At 39.8% G+C, this 20,776-nt stretch overlaps 1 protein-coding gene across 1 annotated transcript; it reads right to left on the bottom strand.

The window, feature by feature from the left end:
• Positions 1–5,831: 5,831 nt before the first annotated feature.
• Positions 5,832–16,281, bottom strand: LOC119776363. The gene is made up of 11 exons (XM_038274742.1): positions 16,125–16,281; positions 14,651–14,867; positions 14,285–14,462; positions 14,044–14,188; positions 12,736–12,817; positions 12,617–12,649; positions 10,355–10,441; positions 8,544–8,671; positions 8,335–8,470; positions 6,352–6,422; positions 5,832–6,273 (listed from the first exon to the last, which is right to left on the bottom strand). Exons 1-11 carry the CDS (start codon positions 16,131–16,133, stop codon positions 6,055–6,057), a joined length of 1,305 nt encoding a protein of 434 aa, XP_038130670.1. The 5' UTR covers positions 16,134–16,281; the 3' UTR covers positions 5,832–6,054.
• Between the last annotated feature and the right edge of the window lie 4,495 nt (positions 16,282–20,776).

Here is a 20,776-nt window from a genome sequence, read left to right as displayed (position 1 = left end):
GGTGTCGGAGTAGGTAAATAATAGCCGGACTCTTATACAGGCTTGGGCTATAATTAGAACCAAAAATGTTTGTGGGTAGTCCTCAACAACTTGTGATAGTAACATACAAGTACCACAGGGGGGCAAAGGTGGGCTAACAAATCCATGAACCTAGTATTTTATAGGTTCAAAGAGACACAAAATCTCGTTTTTATTCATTGTACAATTAGTCTGTTTTGATCAAATAGAAATAGAGGCCTGCCTCTAATTCTGGCCTCCTTCCAATAATGGCCTGGACCAAGATGTGCCTGAGTGAAATAAAGGCCCCGGCCTATATTAGAGGATTTACGGTATTTAATGTATTCCATCAAAACATGATCCACATTTTCCTTTCTTTCACAACCCTCACATAAATCAATGTTTCTCTTCCCTAGTAAAAACAAGAACTAATTCAAGTAGGTATGTCCAGTTCTTAATTTGTATAAATTATCTCTTCCCTTCTGTTTCTTTCTCCATAATTTTTAGCAATTACAGATTTTTGAACCTTCTTCTTTTCCCATCCCATTTTTTGCCATAATTCTGTTTCCCTCTTTTTAAATATTGATTTACCTTCCCCTATCCAAATGGAATCTGATCTATATTCTACTTTCCTAAAGCCTTTTTAGCTATCTTGTCAGCTATTTCATTTCCTCTCACCCCTTCATGTGCTGGAACCTAACAGAACTTAACATCTATTCCATACCTAAACAAACTCTGATGAATTTCTAGTACAAGGTCTTTCCTATTATTTCCTCCTGAATGAACGCTTTCTATTGCAGCTTTAGAATCTGTGCAAATCACCACCTTGTCCAGTCCGACCTCCTCCACCCACTGTAAACTAATAATTGCTACCATCTGTTCTGCTGTATGTGTTATGTATGTGAAACCGGTTCCTAATATCCAAAAAGTATGATCATGACATATGGCACAACACCTTTAATTTGGTCACATAGCAGTCCATGTTTTTTACCAGGCTCTTGGTTTCATGAAAAGAACCGGAAACTTTCAACCATTTCATTCACGGTGACATGCAGTGTTCATCAAATTTCTTAATGATATCAGCAATCTTCCATGTTGCTTAAGGCTTCTCACTGATCAGTGTGTCCAGTAGCTCTCTGTGCTCTTGCCCACGAGATAGCCGAACAGCTTGACCTTGGTGGTTTCATCATCATCTCTCACCGCCAGGTCCACATAAAGTGAAAACTAATCTCTGCACACCTTCCAAGTCTTTGCAAGATTGCCTGAGTCCATGCAAAGACATTGTGATGGTTTCAACCCTTCCATTATGCTAATAATCCACCCCATGTGCTTATTAGCTGACTAGCAGGTGTATCCCCCACACCACGGCGAAACGCACAACCTAAAAACTAAACGTATAAAACTTGAACTGGTCAAAATTCATGACCGCTGCCACTATGTTATATTCTAGCTCTAGTAAACTCAAACAGACTAAAGAATGTACCTTTCTAGCCCAACGGGGCTATCGATTTATTAACATGGAACTGGAGTCACAAAGAAGAGAGTCCTCCCTGGCTTAGTCCCAGGTGTAACAATCTTCAAAACTAAGTTAGGTATGTTGCCCTACATTGTCGTCGGAACTGCGCCGCTCTGAAAACGCACCCCTCCGACTTAGGCTTTAAAAACCCTAGCTTTTCATATTAGCGTCCTATTTTGCAGTGGCTCTAGGCAAAAGTGCTCCTAGCTGAAGGCTATGTTGCGTAGCAACCAAATCCCTCCGGACAAGTCTACGCTTGCTGGACCCAATCAGACTGCCTTTTTCCTGCGATTCAGAAGGAGCTGAACCGAGTGAAGCAGCAGAGACAGAGCATAGCTAATCCAGCTCTGTTAACCGCTGAACAACGGGGGCCCCGATTGCTGTTCGCCGAAGACGCCATTAGAAGCCGCCTGACTGTGACCACATGTGGTACGGAGGTAAGGAGCACGCCGAAGAAGCAGAAGAAGTGCTGCTAGAGGATGCGGATACGTGCTAACCACCGTAGTTAAAAGGGAGACATGCTGTGCTACCATGATTTATGAAATTAACCCCATTGCAAATTGCCTCTTATTGTTGCATCGGATTGATCCAAATCTCTTTAAGTTGCTGTTGGACGAACGGACTGGACGGAAGACATGGCTGCAGAAACTATATACACTATATTGCCAAAAGTATTTGCTCACCTGCCTTGACTCACATATGAGCTTAAGTGACATCCCGTTCCTAATCCATAGGGTTCAATATGACGTCGGTCCACCCTTTGCAGCTAGAACAGCTTCAACTCTTCTGGGAAGGCTGTCCACAAGGTTTAGGAGTGTGTTTATGGGAATTTTTGACCATTCTTCCAGAAGCGCATTTGTGAGGTCGCACACTGATGTTGGACGAGAAGGCCTGGCTCTCAGTCTCCGCTCTAATTCATCCCAAAGGTGTTCTATCGGGTTGAGGTCAGGACTCTGTGCAGGCCAGTCAAGTTCATCCACACCAGACTCTGTCATCCATGTCTTTATGGACCTTGCTTTGTGCACTGGTGCACAGTCATGTTGGAAGAGGAAGGGGCCAGCTCCAAACTGTTCCCACAAAGTTGGGAGCATGGAATTGTCCAAAATGTCTTGGTATGCTGAAGCATTCAGAGTTCCTTTCACTGGAACTAAGGGGCCAAGCCCAGCTCCTGAAAAACAACCTCACACCATAATCCCCCCTCCACCAAACTTTACACTTGGCACAATGCAGTCAGACAAGTACCGTTCTCCTGGCAACCGCCAAACCCAGACCCGTCCATCAGATTGCCAGATGGAGAAGCGCGATTCGTCACTCCAGAGAACGCGTCTCCACTGCTCTAGAGTCCAGTGGCGGCGTGCTTTACACCACCGCATCCGACGCTTTGCATTGCACTTGGTGATGTATGGCTTGGATGCAGCTGCTCGACCATGGAAACCCATTCCATGAAGCTCTCTGCGCACTGTTCTTGAGCTAATCTGAAGGCCACATGAAGTTTGGAGGTCTGTAGTGATTGACTCTGCAGAAAGTTGGCGACCTCTTCGCACTATGCGCGTCAGCATCCGCTGACCCCGCTCCGTCAGTTTACGTGGCCTACCACTTCGTGGCTGAGTTGCTGTCGTTCCCAAACACTTCCATTTTCTTATAATACAGCTGACAGTTGACTGTGGAATATTTAGGAGCGAGGAAATTTCACGACTGGATTTGTTGCACAGGTGGCATCCTATCACAGTTCCACGCTGGAATTCACTGAGCTCCTGAGAGCGACCCATTCTTTCACAAATGTTTGTAAAAACAGTCTGCATGCCTAGGTGCTTGAATTTATACACCTGTGGCCATGGAAGTGATTGGAACACCTGATTCCAATAATTTGGATGGGTGAGCAAATACTTTTGGCAATATAGTGTATGTATATACACTGCCTTGCTATGGTGTCGTGTTTAAACGGCTCAACATCCTGCTGAAATCTGGCATGTGTTGGGGTATAAATAAGGTCCGGTCAGTCAATCTGGTATCAGGTGGATTTTTAGCGGAATTTTTCATACCATTACAAATTGCAAAGAGATGTCCTAGTCCACAATTACGTAGTGGGCCAACCAGGTGTCTGTGACAGGTCCCCTAAAAGGTTGGTCGGTCGGTCGGTCGGTCGGTCGGTCGGTCGGTCGGTCGGTCGGTCGGTCGGTCCGTCCGTCCGTCCGTCCGTCCGTCCGTCCGTCGGTCGGTCGGTCGGTCGGTCGGTCGGTCCGTCCGTCCGTCCGTCCGTCCGTCCGTCCGTCCGTCCGTCCGTCCGTCCATCCATCCATCCGTAGGTAGGTAGGTAAGTAGGTAGGTAGGTAGGCAGGTAGGCAGGTAGGCAGGTAGGTAGGTAGGTAGGTAGGTAGGTAGGTAGGTAGGCAGGTAGGCAGGTAGGCAGGTAGGTAGGTAGGTAGGTAGGTAGGTAGGTAGATAGATCACTGTCACTACTGTTAGCATTAGACACTACCTGGACCCTACAGAGGTTGCACAGGCAGTCCAACTCCTCCAGGATGTCACATCAATACGTGCCATTGCCAGAAGGTTTGCTGTGTCTCCCAGCACAATCTCAAGGGCATGGAGGAGATTCCAGGAGACAGGCAGTTACTCCAGGAAAGCTAGACAGGGCCGTAGAAGGTCTACAACCTATCAGCAGGACCGCTATCTGCTGGACCCCACCAACTGTTATCACAAAGTTACACCCTTGATTGTAGGACCACTATGTGGACGTGTCCTTGGCCTTGGTGACTCCGGGCAGTAAACTGAACTGGTCGTACTCCTGGATGTTCAAAAGCCCAAAGACGGGACTAACTCTGACACTCTCGCCTCCAAAGCTACAAGAATACTAAAGTTATTACACATCACTAAAGGAGCAAGCAGAGGAATAACTGAACATCTGGCACAGAAAGCAGAGGAGAGGAGAGGAAGTGTAGAGACAGTTGGAAAACAGTCAGGGAGAGACAGATACCACAGAAGTGCCAAGCCAGTGCTATCCTAGGCTAGCTACCCCTTACTACCAGAAATAAACACCGTGTGAAGGTGAGTAGTGCTTCGTCAAAATGTGCAGCAATAGGAGCTGTCTTTTAAGGTGCTGCTGGACAGTTACAGTAACTTAGATATATCACAGAAAAGATAACCTGGTAGCACAAAAGAATGAAGGTCAGCAGTCAAAACAGGAAATGAACCTGACATGTCTCAACAACACTAGCACCTGGTGGGAGCTGTTTGGTTTATTTAAATCTAATGAAGGGCAGGTGAATATTGCTGATAGAGAAAACACTTTATAATGGAACCAGATTGAAGCTGACAATTAGAGTGGAACTACAGCTGCCTACAGAGCAGCTATAGTAAATCACTAAAAAAACAATAATAACATTACCAGTAATTATGACCAGAAAGAACAAATAATACGATAGAGAATAAACAAGATTGCAACTGAATTGTTTTTTAAAGAATGCTTCTTTATTTATCCCTCAGTGGAAAGATTTATTGTCATTATTATCGTCATTATTGTCAGGCAAATGTTTGTACAGAGTGGTACATAAAACATATGCAAAATCCAAGAAGATAAAATAGCTGTAGTGCTTAATAGTACTTCCCTACATTACATAAACAATTATGCTGTTATCTGATCTTATGATTTATCAAACAGGAAAGGGATGTTTTAGGTATATCTTTCGAAAGGAGTGCTGAACACTATGGAAGACTAAAACTTCCAGAGATAAGCACCAGCCCCACAGCGACCCTGACATAATAAGCTAGAGAAGGTGGATGGAGATATATAAACTGCCCCCCAAAATAAACCAAAACAGAAAATATACCAATTGATTAAATGAGACATTACTCCATGTAACTTCCTAGCCTGACGTAGTCCGACTCAATTCTAGTCAGAATATGAGTCTGATGCTGCTCCATAGAGCTGTGATTATGGGGCGTGTTTCGAACGAACCAGGAAAAAAATGCCTCTGCACTCAATTGGATAGACCTACAACCAATAAGAGCAACGGAGTGCGTGACGTATGTTAAGCGACGCATAGTTGTTGTCCACAAAAATCAAAGCGTGCAGTTTCACACCTATAATAAGAAGATTATAGAAGAGAGACTTGATCGTGTTTCTCTGTTCCTCTTTTAAAATTAATTTGCTGTCGATATCTTCTAGAACAGACCTAATAGCAGAATCTACTCAACTCAACTCTCCAGCGGCAGCCATTGTTGTTGTCACCCAAGCGCGCTTTGGTCACGTGGTTGATTACGTTACTGTTGGTCATCTGTCAATCATCGTATAAAGCCCGCCCTGACAATTTGATTGGATCGCCTGACAGTGGGCGATAATACTCGCGCTACTATGGAGCAGAGCCAGACCGAACTTCCCCGAACTCAAACTTTGTGGGCGGGACTAAGTTTGGAATGGCACCCAGGCTAGTAACTTCCTCCCTTTGCTAAAGAAAACCAACACCCATCCCATGTGCAGCATTAGTGCACAGATTGTATTAAAGAATCAGTGATAAAATCCTGCATGATGCATTTATCATTTATTTGGACTGCATCTTGCTGAGTCCAGACACATTAATGTAGAGAAGCTCGAGCAGAGCCTCTGGAGTGATGTGTGGATTATCCCACTTTTTCTTCAGTTCATTCATATCATTGGCTGACATGATGAACTCAGCCACTAGGTGGAGCTCTCCTTCCTTCTGCAGTGGGGGTGGTGGAGACTCTGGGTGTTTGCTCTGATCAGTCCCCAGACTGTCCATCTGGAGAACATGTTAGATTTGTAAAACTATGTAAATGATGTTTAATGTGTAAAGAGATTATGAAGTCATTGAACTCACCATTCCCATAAGGCAGTTCAGTGTCTCAGGATCACTTTTAGCCAGCTGAGCAGCCAGATTGCCTGGCAAGGCTGCAAAGAAACCAAACCATCAGAGCAGAAATCAGTAAGAACTTATGATTGAACAAGAATGTTAAATAGATATTATACACGTCTACTAAATACAATTTAATTGTTCAATTGAAGACGCACATCCACATAAAACTAGACCATAGGGGACGTGCAGGTCATACCCCTTTCCTGTCAGCCTGCTGTCAGAAAAACGATTTGCTAGTGCCGTAAAAACAAAACTAGACCATAAATAACATGGACATTAATACCACAAGCCTACCAAATCCTGGTGAATTTCAGCTGTGGTGGGCGGCACAGCGGCTTTGGCAGGTTGGATTCAATTTAGTTTTTATTGTAGTTTTTTCTTTTTCTTCGTCTCAATAAGCAAATGTTAAAGTGACTCTATGACATCTCCCATGAGCAGCGCCTGTACATAGTGTTTAGTCATTGATCTTTTTGTGACAGATGTCACTTCTGTGGATGTTTAATTTGGTAGATGTGATGGAAATGTTTTCAAACATATTCAATGGACCATTCAATGGACCTAAAATAGAGCAAACAAGTAGTAAAGTTCAGTAAAAAAAAAAAAAAAAAGCACTAGCTATAGAGAAAACAAACCTTTTGCCTTTGATTTGATCCAACACTTCGGTCCTCACAGTTATAATTTAAGCAAACTGCTGTATATTTTATCCATAATTACTCAAGTGCTAGACTGTTTAAAATCTCTTTTAATTTACACAGTGAATTATCTTAGTCCAGATGAAAAAGATAAAATTAAAATGACATACCTCATAATAACTGCTAAGACATTTGGTATTTTTCAATATCACGCTCAGGACCTGAGTGTATAACCCCCCACCTTCTTCAAATCAGACAAAATTAGTGTCAAACGTTTGTGCAGCAAAAATTTTCATTTGTGCTGTTTTGGATTTGAAGATATTAATGAAAATGTAAAGGTCAAAAGGTCAACCAGCCCCCCCACCTTCTTCAAATCAGACAAAATAGGTGTCAATTAACTCAGCTCCGTTCGTGCTGGTTTGTGCAGCAAAAATTTTCCTTTGTGCTGTTTTGGATTTGAAGATTTGAAGAAAGAGGGGGGGGCTGGTTGACCTTTGATGACCTCTAGAAAAATTGCTTTATATCTTTAAAATTAAGGCGGCACAAACGAACATTTTTGCTGCACAAACGTTTGACACCAATTTTGTCTGATTTGAAGAAGGTGGGGGGGCCAACTTCACTCAGATTTGCTCAGGTCCAGCTCCGCTGCTCTCAGCACAGCGAGAGCAGCTGGTACTAAACTATGGACTGGATCTGAACCTGTCATGTCATGATGTGTTAGCGCTAAGGCTGCGTTGAAAACACACACTGGTTTTTTATCACCGTGGTAATTTTTATATATAAATAAGTGGAATGGAGTGAAGTTTTAATGTCCGTAATTTTTTAGCTGCAAAATGGGGAGTCTGGAGTGAGAGTGTGTGAAAACACTGAGGTGAGTGAGTCTCACTCCCAATGAGCGAGAGTTGACAGCCCTGAATTATTTTTGGTATTGCAAACATAAAAAAGTAAAGCTTTTCTTTTAAATCGTGGAGTAAGCACACACATATGAATGCCTTTTGCAGAATTCAAATGGGATTTTAATCTAGATAAATTCCAAGTTTACAGTGAGAAGGATCTAGATCAGCGGTCACCAACCTTTTTACAGCTGAGGGCTAATTCAGGGGCACAGGAAGGGCTACCAATACTTACCTATGAATTGCAAGGGTCAACGTTCACCTAAACTTCATACATCATAAACATATCATTATCGTTTCTTTAAATTTATAATTTTCTTTTAGACATTTTCATTTTGAAATCTCTATAAATGCTTAAATGCCATATATGATTAAATGACTCAGATTCATGGCCGTTCTTTAAAAAGGATATTGATATTCACCATTCAAAGCAGAGACCAGCAGGTGAAGGGCCTCTTTCATCTCTCTGGACATTTTGGACTTATGAAGAAGGTCCATGAATGAGGCAACGGCTTCAGACTGCGGAGGCTTATATTCATCATCAGCGCACTCATCCAGCTGAAAGGAGATGGAGGAGTTAAAAAATGTGGATTTCCAATCCATAAATTTAGGCTAAGACGTTATTTCCTACTGTGTCCTCCAGCAGAGTCAGAGCTTCCTTGTCCTCCAGAATCTCAGTGAGTGATTTCATCAGGCTCCTGCGAGTCGCCTCTTGGACATCAGCAAGAGGCTTCAGGGTTTTTTCTTTGCGTTTAATCTCTGCAGGAAAAAAACATTACCTTTATTATCAGTTAATCCAGGTGATGCAGGATTAATGATTGCTCCTAACTACAGATTCGGGGTAGCGGGGCTTATTGCTTTGAACTTCAGGCTCCTCTGGGTTAAGAATGGCAAAAATATTAGATTTTTCTGGTTTTATTTTCCATTCTCTTTTTTATTGTAGTTTTGCACAACTCAGTGTAATCTAGTTAAATGAAAGAAATGAAATTAATTATGCACCATAATCAGACCACCCTGGTACCGGGCCAAGAAAGCCCCACCCCTTTTTCCTACAATGGAAATCAGCACTTTGATTTTACCAAGTTCATAATTAAGAGATAAAAAACACTTTTGGTACACTAAATTGTGTCAAAATGACAGCTCCACCTGGCCTAATGAACTCAGGCCTAATGAGCTATAGTTATAGTAATGAGGTTGATCAATGAAATCTGATGTTTTCTGAAGGGTTTTTAGGATGTTTTTTAATGTTCGTCAAGATAAACTTTTAGGTCCAGGTAAAAAGAATCAAGGTGTTTTTTTGTTTAATCACAGATAAATCTGACATAGAAACAGTTTTGCTCAGGGATGTGCACAGATAGACACTAGGTGGAGCTAGAGCACCTACCCTATTCCCCTCTGCGTAAAAAAGTGCCCTCTTGAAATAGTTTTTTTCTTTTTTCAGTTTTTGGCCCCAAATACCATTTATGAATTTAAAAGCCAATCAAAACAAGAGTCTAGATTTTTGTCCTTTGCTCATGTAGCACCACTTCAATAAAGCCTTGCCGTGGTGAAGGGCCAGCTAACCGTCCAGGAAATCAATAAAGCGAATTTACCTCTTTCACTAATGGTTTAGTTTTTAGCATACCATCTTTAATGGTCTCTATCAGGCGCCAAGGAATGGTTTAAAATGCAATTGCATAGATGTTATTATTGATTTCCTATATTGGTCCCTTTCACGCACTCTCTAATGATATCTATTTGACTCGTGTCTTTTTATGACAACTAAATCTCACAAGTTACCTTTTGTCTGTTGAACATATGATTTAAAACCAAACACAATCCCAAATAATTACAATTCATATTACAAACTTAAATAAAGTTCTATTCCGTTAAAACATAGATGAACATTTGTTGATTCTGTGTTTGTTGACAGAGATCTTGGACTGAAAATATCTAATCTGATCAGGAAGAGTAGATAATTTATCAGTGGAATTGGATTTTTTTAACCTTAAAATAAGATTATTACATAATATGCACTTGAAGTGAGATTATAGAATTGTTCTATTTCATATTTTAAATGTAAATCTTAATTAATCCATAAATTCTCATATATATCCACTCAATTCAAGTGATTATAAACTTACCTAAATAGTTTCTGAATTCCTGGGCTTTGTGTTATTTATATATAAGTGGATTTGAAATTGTTCTTTACTTAATTGATGGCATTGGGGCAATGTGGCATTTCTACCTATGGACCGCAGAAGATCATTAAAAATCAGCCTCAGACGGTGTTTGGCTGTCGGTGGCTCAATGCGACTTATAAGGTGCCCTTTTCCAACCTGAGCATGTGCCCCAAAGACTGAATGATTTGGTTTAATTGTCTCTGTAAAGTGGCTTCAGATGATGTGTTGTCAATTGGTGCTATATAAAAAAATGAATTGTAACTTAACACAAGTAACTTACCAACAATGGGATGAGTGTAAATCACATGTACAGGTAAAGCAGGTCTGAGAGCCTCCCCAGCAATGACAACGTTCGCAGACATGAGAGCTGTCAAGGGATTAATAAATAAAGACAGATTGCATTAAAAACTGTAATTTCTACTGAAGATCAATTGAAAGTGAAATAAATAATATAAAAACTACAGATTCAATACATTGTGATGTGACTGCACTGAACAAAACAGAGCCTAAATCCCACAAACAAAAGCATTGTAACATTTATTTACTGCTGATAGAGCAGGGGTCCGTTTCAAGAAGCAGGTTTACTGAAAATTCTAAGTTTTCTGAAGTTAAACATGGAAACTATGAGTTTTCTTTTTCACAAAGATTTCATTCAACCTTGTTTCTGTTGCCATAGTAACATCCTTCCTAGAGCTAACCTGGTCAGCAGCAGGTTTTGTTGAGTGTCCTCGGTTTCCACTCTCATTACAGCCAATCAAGTTGTTTTATTTCCTGATTAAGTGAGGATATTTCTGTGTAGTTTTGTCCATAAAACAATCCTTCACTAGGTCCATTAGATACATTAGATTTTAAAAACAAACATTGAATGTTCCTTTGATGAGGACCTTATTAAACAATGGTCGGCATTAATTCACAGAGAATTAAATATTTATCGGGAGATGTCAACTCAGTTGACAAAATATGAGATTTTTTTTGTTTTGTTTAATATGAGCAACTTTTACTGTACATCGAAGAATTAGTTAAATTATTTTCAGATAAATAGATTAATGGATTCACTTGGTGATTTCAACCTACTGAGCCTACTGGCACAATCTGAAGCTATTCTATGGGACTGATAGCCTCTAATAAAAAGCATTTATTGGGATGATGACACCCAAAGCAGCTGCAAACAGCCACTTAGTATTTACTATGTAAAAGAAGACAGAATCAACATGAGGAAGAACCCATTACATGATGAACAGGTTCTATATATTAGAACATTTTTATTCTTCACCTGCTGCCAGATGATTTCACCTAAATAGATACATTGATCTACTACCTTTCAAGACATAAAGCCGTGATGTTATCGTGGACAGGCTATGGCAAGCCATTTTGATATGTATCAGTTTGACTGAATATGTATTCCTTATATCTAGAAATACATTTCAGATCTACATATTTCTATTGTTACTGGTCAGCATTTCTATTATTTTGACTATGAAGAAATGTATTTCAGATATGAATACATATTGAGTCAAGGTGATACATGTCAGAATGGCCACTTAAAATGTGTAAAAATTTTTGGGTATATAAAACTTAATTCTTACTAGTATAAGTTTTTTTTTTTTTTTTTACTTTCTGAAATAACTTTTCTGTGACAAAAAATACAACAAGATGTAGGAGTGTGATTTTGATCAGATAGATTCTTAATTTAGTGATCTACAAATGGAACAACAGAGAAGAGAGTAGTTTTAATAAAAAAACAGCCTGCCATAGGGACTTCATCTAAACTGAAATGGACTCGAGCAGCCATCGGTTTCATCGCCATCTTCCTCACCTTTGCAGCTGTAGCTGTTTCATGTCTTTTAAACTCATTCTCCATTTTCCCTTTCATTTCTTCATTAAAATCTCTTGTTCCAGTGGGGTGAAATAGGTGCTTCCTGTTGTCATGGTTACTCATCGAATTGAGGCTCCACTAATTAAACTTGTTACGTGTTAGCCTCTGAGTGAATCTACTTAGAGTTGATTGAACTAATTCATAGCAGCTAAGGAGAGATCAATTTAGAGTTGCTGATTTGAATCTAAGTTTGTTAAACCTGATTCTTGAAATGGAAACCTCATCTCTAACAATCCAGTCCTTGGACCGAAATATCAGACAAAAAGCATGATTCAAATTGAGATTGAAAAAACATTAACAATTTGAAGTATTAAATCTTAGTGAGAATATTGGAAGGATGAAAGTGCAGAGGAGAAGCAGGCAACTAGTGAACTGATGGTGCTGCAAACTGAAACCAGTTCTGGGGCTGAAGAAACACCAAAGACAAGAAGCTCACAATGATCCACCAAACCCCATCTCAGAAACCCCTGGATCAGAAGATGTAGGCAAAGAAAATAAGGTTAAAGTCAAGAAGTGATCCTCATTACAATTAGAAGGAAATAGATTCTTCTAAAATAAATCCAAATAAACAGAAGCCACCTCAAACATCTTGAATTTGACCATGACAGGCTATAAAAACAAGTAGAGGAGAAAACCAAGAAAGAAATTTAAATGGTTGTAACCTACTCTCAGACACAATCTTATACTCCGGCTCGATGTCTAAACAGAAAAAGGACAAAAACGTATGAACCAATGATGATTATGCAAGGTGATCTTTAATTAAAGATGTAATATTGGGTTCTTACTCAGGGAGCCATTATCCAGGGTTACCTCTTGAAGACCAAAGGCAAAGACTGTGTTTTCCGGCACGGTAAAGCTCACGTCACTCTGATGAGAGAAAAAGCCAAAGAAACAGTTCTACTCACATCCTTTGTTAGAGAAAACAAATGTTGATCTCTCTGTGCTTATCTGTGAGGTGTTTAGTGTTTCAGACGAGAGATGTTTTCTCAGTGTTACTCCTGTAACTCTGACATTGCATTGGAGCAGTGATCACAGCCTCTACTTGACTCTGCTCTATGCCATCAGTCAACATCAGGACTATTTTATGTAAGGGAAGCTGTTTCCCTGGCAGCTAAATGACTTGTTGGTTTCTTTTCTGACCTCAGGCTGGGTACCACAGACACAGAGGCTAGTGTTCATTTTAGCAGCCATTTTTAAATTAAGTTTCAGTTTTCGTCCAGTTTCAGCATCGCTTGTTAGTTTTTATCACATTTAGTCGACATCGTCCCATTTTTATTTAGTCTAGTTATAAGACGAGCATTTTAGTCTTTATTATAGTCCAAGAAAACATCATTTTAATCGTATAGTTTTAGTCAACAAAAACTGTCAACATTTTAGTCTAGTTTTAGTCAGGATATCATTTTAACCTTTTACTTTTTTGTCAGCAGATAATATTTAAAATTAATATCTAAAACATTTTCTCTCATCTTTTTGATAAAAAATAAACACAATTTTAAGGAACACATGCAGACACGGAAGATGTTCTGACAATATTTGCATATTTAGTTTGAACATTGTTAAGGTTCAAAGACACAAACACAAATGCTTGCATTAAAACAAATAAAATGGACCTGACAAAGGAAACAAATAAAATAAAGGGTTTGAAAGTGGGTGTGTGGCAGACGAGGAGGAGGCGGAGGAGGAGACAGGATTTGAAAAAAATTAATAAAATAATAATATGTAATTTTCGTCTCGTCTTTGTTCGTGAACTAAAATGTCCATAGATTTTAGTCCAGTCTTTATTTACTGAACTGCATTTTCGTCTCGACTTTCTTATTTCTGATTTTCTCCCAGTTATTGTTTATTAGTGGGGATTTTCGTCTCGTCTAGTTTTCGTTCGGTGAAAAATGTGTGTTGACGAAAATATTTTCGTTTAGTTTTCGTTAATGAAATGAACACTAACAGAGACGTCTCTGTCTCGTGGCACATCTTCCAGAACTAGTGAACACTACTGTTAGGTCAATAGAAGGATCAAATGGTGTATTCAGATAACAGAAAAGCTTCAATGAAATCATCTGATCTACAGAGAGAGAACTGGTGATATAAAACCTCACCTTTGAATCAAAAAATGCAAAGAACGGGTTGCTGGTGTTGCTCTTAAATTCAACACTGTTGGTGTTGTAAACTCTGTCTGTCACAAAAGCCAGCCTCTCACCCTCCTTTAGATTCAACTTCTTCTCAATACCTCCCACTAATTTCCTGCAAACAGAGAACATATGATGAGCCATAGTGAGAAACTCCAAAGTCCAGATTAAAAGGTGTTCTACAAGGCAGCAACATGATGAGATAACCTACAAGCCTTCTCCTCTAATGAGAACTGACAGGTCCTCCTGTCTGATGCTATCACTCCACAGGGTGAGAGAAGAGAGAGACTCCTCATCCGTTTGTTCGCCACCCTTTTCGGTTACTGCTACTCTGAATGTGTCAGAGTTGGTTTTTTTAAAATCTTTCACAATGAGAGATTTTTCGGATCCTGGAAGGAGATAAAAGAAGCTTTAGATGTTGCCATGGGCAGGTTTGGACTGTATAATTATAGTTTTGATGTATGTTAAAATGCCTCTGAGACTTTTATAAAGAGTTAAATGAAAATGTAGGTTTTGAAAGTTCTCAGTGGTTCTGTTAATGGCTCAAGGTGAAATGGTGTGTGTGGGAGTTACAAACCTAAGTGGATCTTTTCTTCCACAATTTCATTCAGTTTTAGAGCTAATATGGTATATTTGGGCTTCCGGTCAAAGAAATTGAAGAAATCCCAAAAACTCCTCTTTCTAATCTTGACCAGAGTCTGCATCTCCCATTTCTCATTCATAGAATTGTTACTGATGAGACTTATTTTGTCCAACTTTTGAACCACCTCCGCGGTCACAGTTGAGAATGAACCCTGTGAGCAGCAAACATAGAAACACAATCATTTCTATAGTCTTACAAGTTAACAAAACCTCTACTTTAACAACATGACAGTAACATTTTATAAGTGGTTCAAAGCAACACTGTATTATTGTAGCTACCAGGGAGCATTTGACCAGTGTTAGGATTATTTTATACATGATGTGTGAGTCTGTTATACCCTAATAATACCTGCCTGTTGCGTATAAGAACTAATGTTTTCCTAAGCAGTTTACCTAATTAGGACAGTTCCTCTGTCTGGATGTACAGTTATCATCTTTGTTGTGTATGTGGCAAAGATCTTGGAATGATATGAGAGCGGTGTCCTCGGTCTAAGAACAAAGTGTAATATTTCGATGTAACAATGAGGCCGACTGGAGTTGTATAAAATGCTTCTATGAATCGTGGCCACTTCAATGAGATGTGGACAAAGATTACAATGTCGGCCAAAAACTGTTGTCATGTCTCCTGGTTATTTGATACATATGCATTATGAGGTGATATTTAAAGAGTTTGTGCCGAGTGATATCTGCTCAAGAAAAGAACCGGAGAGAAAAAGCTTCCAGGTGTAAACACACAGTTTTCCTTTATAACTGTAATTTTTCAGGTGTAGCTCCCCCTGAAGGCCAATGAGGAGCAGGAAAAAAAAAAAATTGCTGGGCCTTTGGAAAAAAAAAAAAAAAAAGCAGTGCTCAGGTTTTTTTAGACTTTGACCTGCATTGAATCATGGGAAATGGAGTACCATGAAGGGTGACCCCGGGTTGTGCTCTAAGTCTAGTAATACATTAGTTTTTCCAAACTCCATTAAGGTGGGCTGTACCTACATGTCCTGTCGTGCAAAGGACTGTGGGATACCGTAGAGCTCCTAGTGGGGGATAAGAACCTTGTAAAGTCCCTTTGCTAATAGAACAACTGAGAGAAAATATTCTGCTTCCTTTCCCTACCTCCTTTCTTGCTTTCAACAGTATTTGGACAGTACTCATCATGGAGACCACTGATACACTTCCCCTTTTAGATTAAACCTGAGTCATAGTCTTTCATCATCAAAGTGTCAAGTGTGGTGCTATGATGATGAAAGTCTGTAACAGTGTGAACATTTTGAACCAATAGAAAAAATTCAGCTGCCACCGCTTAACTTTAAAAAGACAGCACTAAAAAGTTGATGAAAATAATATTGCAGAACTCAAAATGTCTCACATCACAATGTCAGAATTGCAGTACCATTAAAGTAGAATAGGTCCAGTTATCTTACCTTGGTCATGTTTTCTGCTGTCAAAGAAGCTACAGCTGTTGGTGCTGAAGATTGTCTGAGCTATAGATCTGCCTCTGGCGCCGTCTTATATATCCAACACGGATGTTCCAAAATTCTGAGGAATTTGAAACTTGGTGCCACAGGTTCCTGTTTGAAAATGTATTCTTCCTCTCATGAACAGTATGTTGCATAAATTATCCTTTACAACCAACAGATTGCTTGATTTAAAAAGACACCGGTTGGGTTAAAAAACAAAAACAAAAAAAAAACAAAAAACAAAGAAACATCAAAGCAAATTTACTTAAAGAATATGTTTTCATGTTCAATATTGAAATGGTTAAAACAAAACTGGTTCCATACAGATTTATACAACTACAAACTGTAGTTTTAAAGCTTCTATTTATTTATATATTCTGTAGAAAAACAATTTAATCAAATGATGTTTATAGAATTTGATTTCTAGCCTTGCCTTTGCAAATGCTTAGCCCCTTAAATGTAAGAGCAGTGATCAAGTAATCAATGCATTTATAATGAATGGATAATATGAGGGTTGTAATGAACTGAAACCCCTTTATCAATAACCACTCAAGCAATCCCATGCAGCACAACTTGGGGATAAAAATGTGTCCAAGTGGACTTGGATACTTGCTAGTTTTTTTATAAACATTCAGATAATCTGCTGCACATGATTAACAAATTATAGAGTTGGAGATGAAAAAAAATCCTCCAAATATTTTTTTCTTCGGTTTGTTTTATTTTATTTTTTCAAAAGAAAGGGGTGCGGGTTCCTTGGAACAGTTTAACCTGGAGGTCTTTAGAAATGTCTTCTTTTCTTCCACAGACACAGTTTAAAAACCAAACGGACCAGTTTTCAGCAGCTTGTCCTTTTTTTAGAGACATGCCTGAAGGGAGTGAGTACTGGGAAATAACAGCATGTTCTTTGCATTCAGCTGACAACATGTTTAGCGTATAACACAGAAAAGGCCTAGAAACTAATCTGGTTAATTCCAGAGCAGGGGAAAAGATTGATTCAAAAACTTACCTCTACTATATTATTATATTATATAATTAGTTGAAACCTATTCTTACACCCTGCATGCAGTTTTCATTTTTCTTTTATATACACACACACACACACACACACACACACACACACACACACACACACACACACACACACACACACACACACACACACACACATATATATATATATTCGTATATATTAGACCTCTTTCACAACATCCTCCTGTATTTGCAGTTTCCCATAAATTTCAAAACAAAACCGAATTTATAGTCTTTGAAAAATAAGCTGATTAGTCAGTCACTTCATTTGGATTAAACTGATTTCACATAATAAAGTGAAAAATCTTGGTGTTATTTTTGATCAGGACCTGTCATTTAAATCCCAGATCAAAGAGGTTTCTAGAATTTCCTTCTTTCATCTGAGGAATATTGCAAAAATGAGAAATCTCCTGTCCAGGGGTGATGCTGAGAAACTAGTCCATGCATTTGTTACTTCAAGGCTGGACTATTGTAATTCTTTACTATCAGGAAGTCCACAAACTGTAGTTAAAAGCCTTCAGCTGATCCAAAATGCTGCAGCCAGAGTTCTGATGAAAATGAAAAAGAGAGATCATATCTCTCCTATCCTGGCTTCTCCTCATTGGCTTCCTGTTAATCCCAGAATAGAATTTAAAATCCTCCTTCTCACATATAAAGCCTTAAATGGCCAAGCTCCATCTGATATCAGAGATCTGATTGTTCCTTATGTTCCTAACAGAGCACTTCGCTCTCAATCTGCAGGTTTACTAGTGGTTCCTAGAACTTCTAAAAGTAGAATGGGAGGCAGATCTTTTAGTTCTCAGGCTCCTCTCCTGTGGAACCAACTACCAGTTTTAGTCCGTGAGGCAGACACCCTGTCTACTTTTAAGGCTAGGCTTAAAACTTTCCTTTTTGATAAAGCTTCTAGTTAGAGTGGCTCAGGTTATCCTGATCTATCTCTATAGTTCTGCTGCTATAGGCTTAGACTGCTGGAGGACATAGGGACCCCTTTTTCATCATTCTGCTTCATTCTATCTCTATTCTCCCACTCTGCAGAATCTGTTAGTTCAATCTCTAACGTTCTGCTCTCTCTGCTTTTTCTCATAGTAGCTTCATCTGGTCTGTTCCTGTTTGGCTGTGACTCCATCCTGGAGAGAAATATCAGCTGTGCTGCTGCCATCAACACCTTTGTTTCTAGATGTTGGAGCTTGGCCTGTTTTCCAGTGTAGTCCTGTTTCTCTGACTGTGACTAACTGGATGTGCTCTCTTCATCCTCTGACATGGGAGCTGGCTCGGAGCTCGTCTGCCTGGCTGTGTGTTTCCTGGACGGGGCCGCCTGTGGAGCTGGTTGACAGTTGCCTTTTGTATCTATGCTTCTTTTTCTATGTCTGCTTCTGTCTCCTTGAACCCCAGTGGGCCTCAGCAGATGGCCGCTCACACTGAGCCTGGTTCTGCTGGAGGTTTCTTCCTGTTCAAAGGGAGTTTTTCCTCTCCACTGTCGCTACAAGCATGCTTAGTGTGAGGGATTGCTGAAGAGTCAATGAGTCGATGCAATCAGCAGGTTTTCCTTAGATAGAAAACTTTGAATCAATCTGACTGGATGATCTGGTGAACTGGAAAGTGACCTGAGATGACATGATGTGAATTGGAGCTATAGAAATACACTGAATAGAATTGAATTTCCTATGTTATTGCATTATTAAAATATGTGGTACAAAAAGAGTATATGCTGTGTATTAGGCACACAGAGGCACTACTATATCTGGAGGGTGCCAAAACAATGTATGAAAAAAAAAACAGTTTTTATTTTCGTATATAAAAGCCTTTTTGCATGTGTAAATTATAAAGATTACAGATTACCCCGCACACACAAACCCCCTCTTGCTTCCTTGGTCCCCGCCTGAGACTGCGTGACTGAACTGGAGAGTGTTTCCATGGAGGAGCAGTGGTGCTAAAATGGAGTCAAATCAAAGGAAGCTCTCAGGAGCTTAAAACAGGAAACAAAAGAGGGAGGAGAGAGATGTTGCCTCAGTGAAAGGCAACTTTTCCCAGGAGCTAAAAGATGGCGGGTAAATGAAATATAGTGGCTAGAGCCTGTGTGTGGAGCAAGGGTGTAACTTTGCGATCAAAGTATTTGGGGGCGCTCTAAGGGTGGTGGCTGATGGACCTACAGCTACTCAACCCGAACGCTTTCAATAGGGTTTATATTTTCCAAAAATGAGCTCTAAAATATATTTATTGAATGCTTTACTGTTGTTAAGAACACAAGAAAGGGGGAAAAAAAGCATAAATTATTGGTGGGGACTGTCCCCTCCAGGCCCAAAGTTGGTGGGGACATGTCCATACCAGTCCTTCAGAAAGTTATGCCAGTGGTGTGGAGGCTGTTAAATATTGAAAAACTGAATAAGTTTGGCCACTGTATTAAAAAGAAATCTAGTCTTACTCTTATTCTCCTATATCAACGAAGCTGGTGTGAGAGTTTTCTAGCGTTACTGATTGTGTTCTAATTGTCTATTCCTGACCCGTTTTGTCTTCGGACCTTTGAGCTTGCCTGTCCCCGTTCTGATGCGTTTGCCTGATCCGTCTTTGGACTCCTTTTGGATTTTTCTTGTGGACTGTATCTGGGTCTGCCTCTTTACTTTGCTCTCTGAATTATCATGCCTTCCTTCCTCTGCTTGGATCTGATCTCCTGCTTCTTTTTCACTTGTCAAGGTTTCAGCTTCTGGAACACTCTGCGGCAATCGCTATGTCTTGTCAGCTGACCAGCTGCAATCTACCACGTTCTCTGGGCTTGGACTGAACTGTTAAACCAGGTTAGGGACTCACGCGTCAACCCAGTCTCATGGGAAAATGTACCCCCACTACGTTGGTCAACACTGCAAAACGTAGTGGAGGTACATTAATGGCCATTTTTTGTGGTACTGTTACGTTTCTTCTGCCTATACGCTTTCTATTGTTTTACGTCCTAGTCACGTGACTTTCAAGATTCCAGCTGGGAGAAGAAAAAAATATATATAGATGGCCGACATTCGCTCATTTTTTTGTGGAAAGATTAATAACTTGAGTTTGTTTTTGCATTAAAATGAGTTTTGATTACATTTCTAGTGAGAAATGTATAGTTTGTTGCCAGAATATTTACTCAGGGAATGTACATATTCACTTGCTTGTTCGTTTCTTGCAAAGATTTTTCAAGATAATGTGAAACTGTAACATTTTGGTATAAACATGGCCGAGATTTCTCTAACTTTTAGTGGGAAAATCAATAATTTCAATCAGTTTCTGCATTTAAATGGATTTTGATTACATTTATAGCGAGAAGTGTAGGGTTTATTTACATAATATTTACTTAGTGAACATACATAATCACCCGCTTGCTAGTTTTTGCTACGGTTTTTTGGATCTCGTCAGGATTATGTGAAATTGTAACGTTTTGGCTGCTACCCATCGCCTAGCATTTAGCTGCCGCCCCGATTCAACATTGAATTCTTTGTGATTTAACTCCATCTGACGGATCAAACCCTCGCCACTGCGTGCGTTGCGTCTGAGGTTGATTTTCAGATCAATGCATTACGTCGTGGCATACGGGAGAAAATAATTAAACTAGCTTA

This window comes from Cyprinodon tularosa, unplaced genomic scaffold (genome assembly GCF_016077235.1).
Source record: "Cyprinodon tularosa strain WSP-4 unplaced genomic scaffold, ASM1607723v1 ctg928, whole genome shotgun sequence".
Classification (NCBI taxonomy): Eukaryota; Metazoa; Chordata; class Actinopteri; order Cyprinodontiformes; family Cyprinodontidae; genus Cyprinodon; species Cyprinodon tularosa.
The sequence above is the reverse complement of the archived record's forward strand: the minus strand, read 5'-3'. Positions and strand labels throughout refer to the sequence as shown.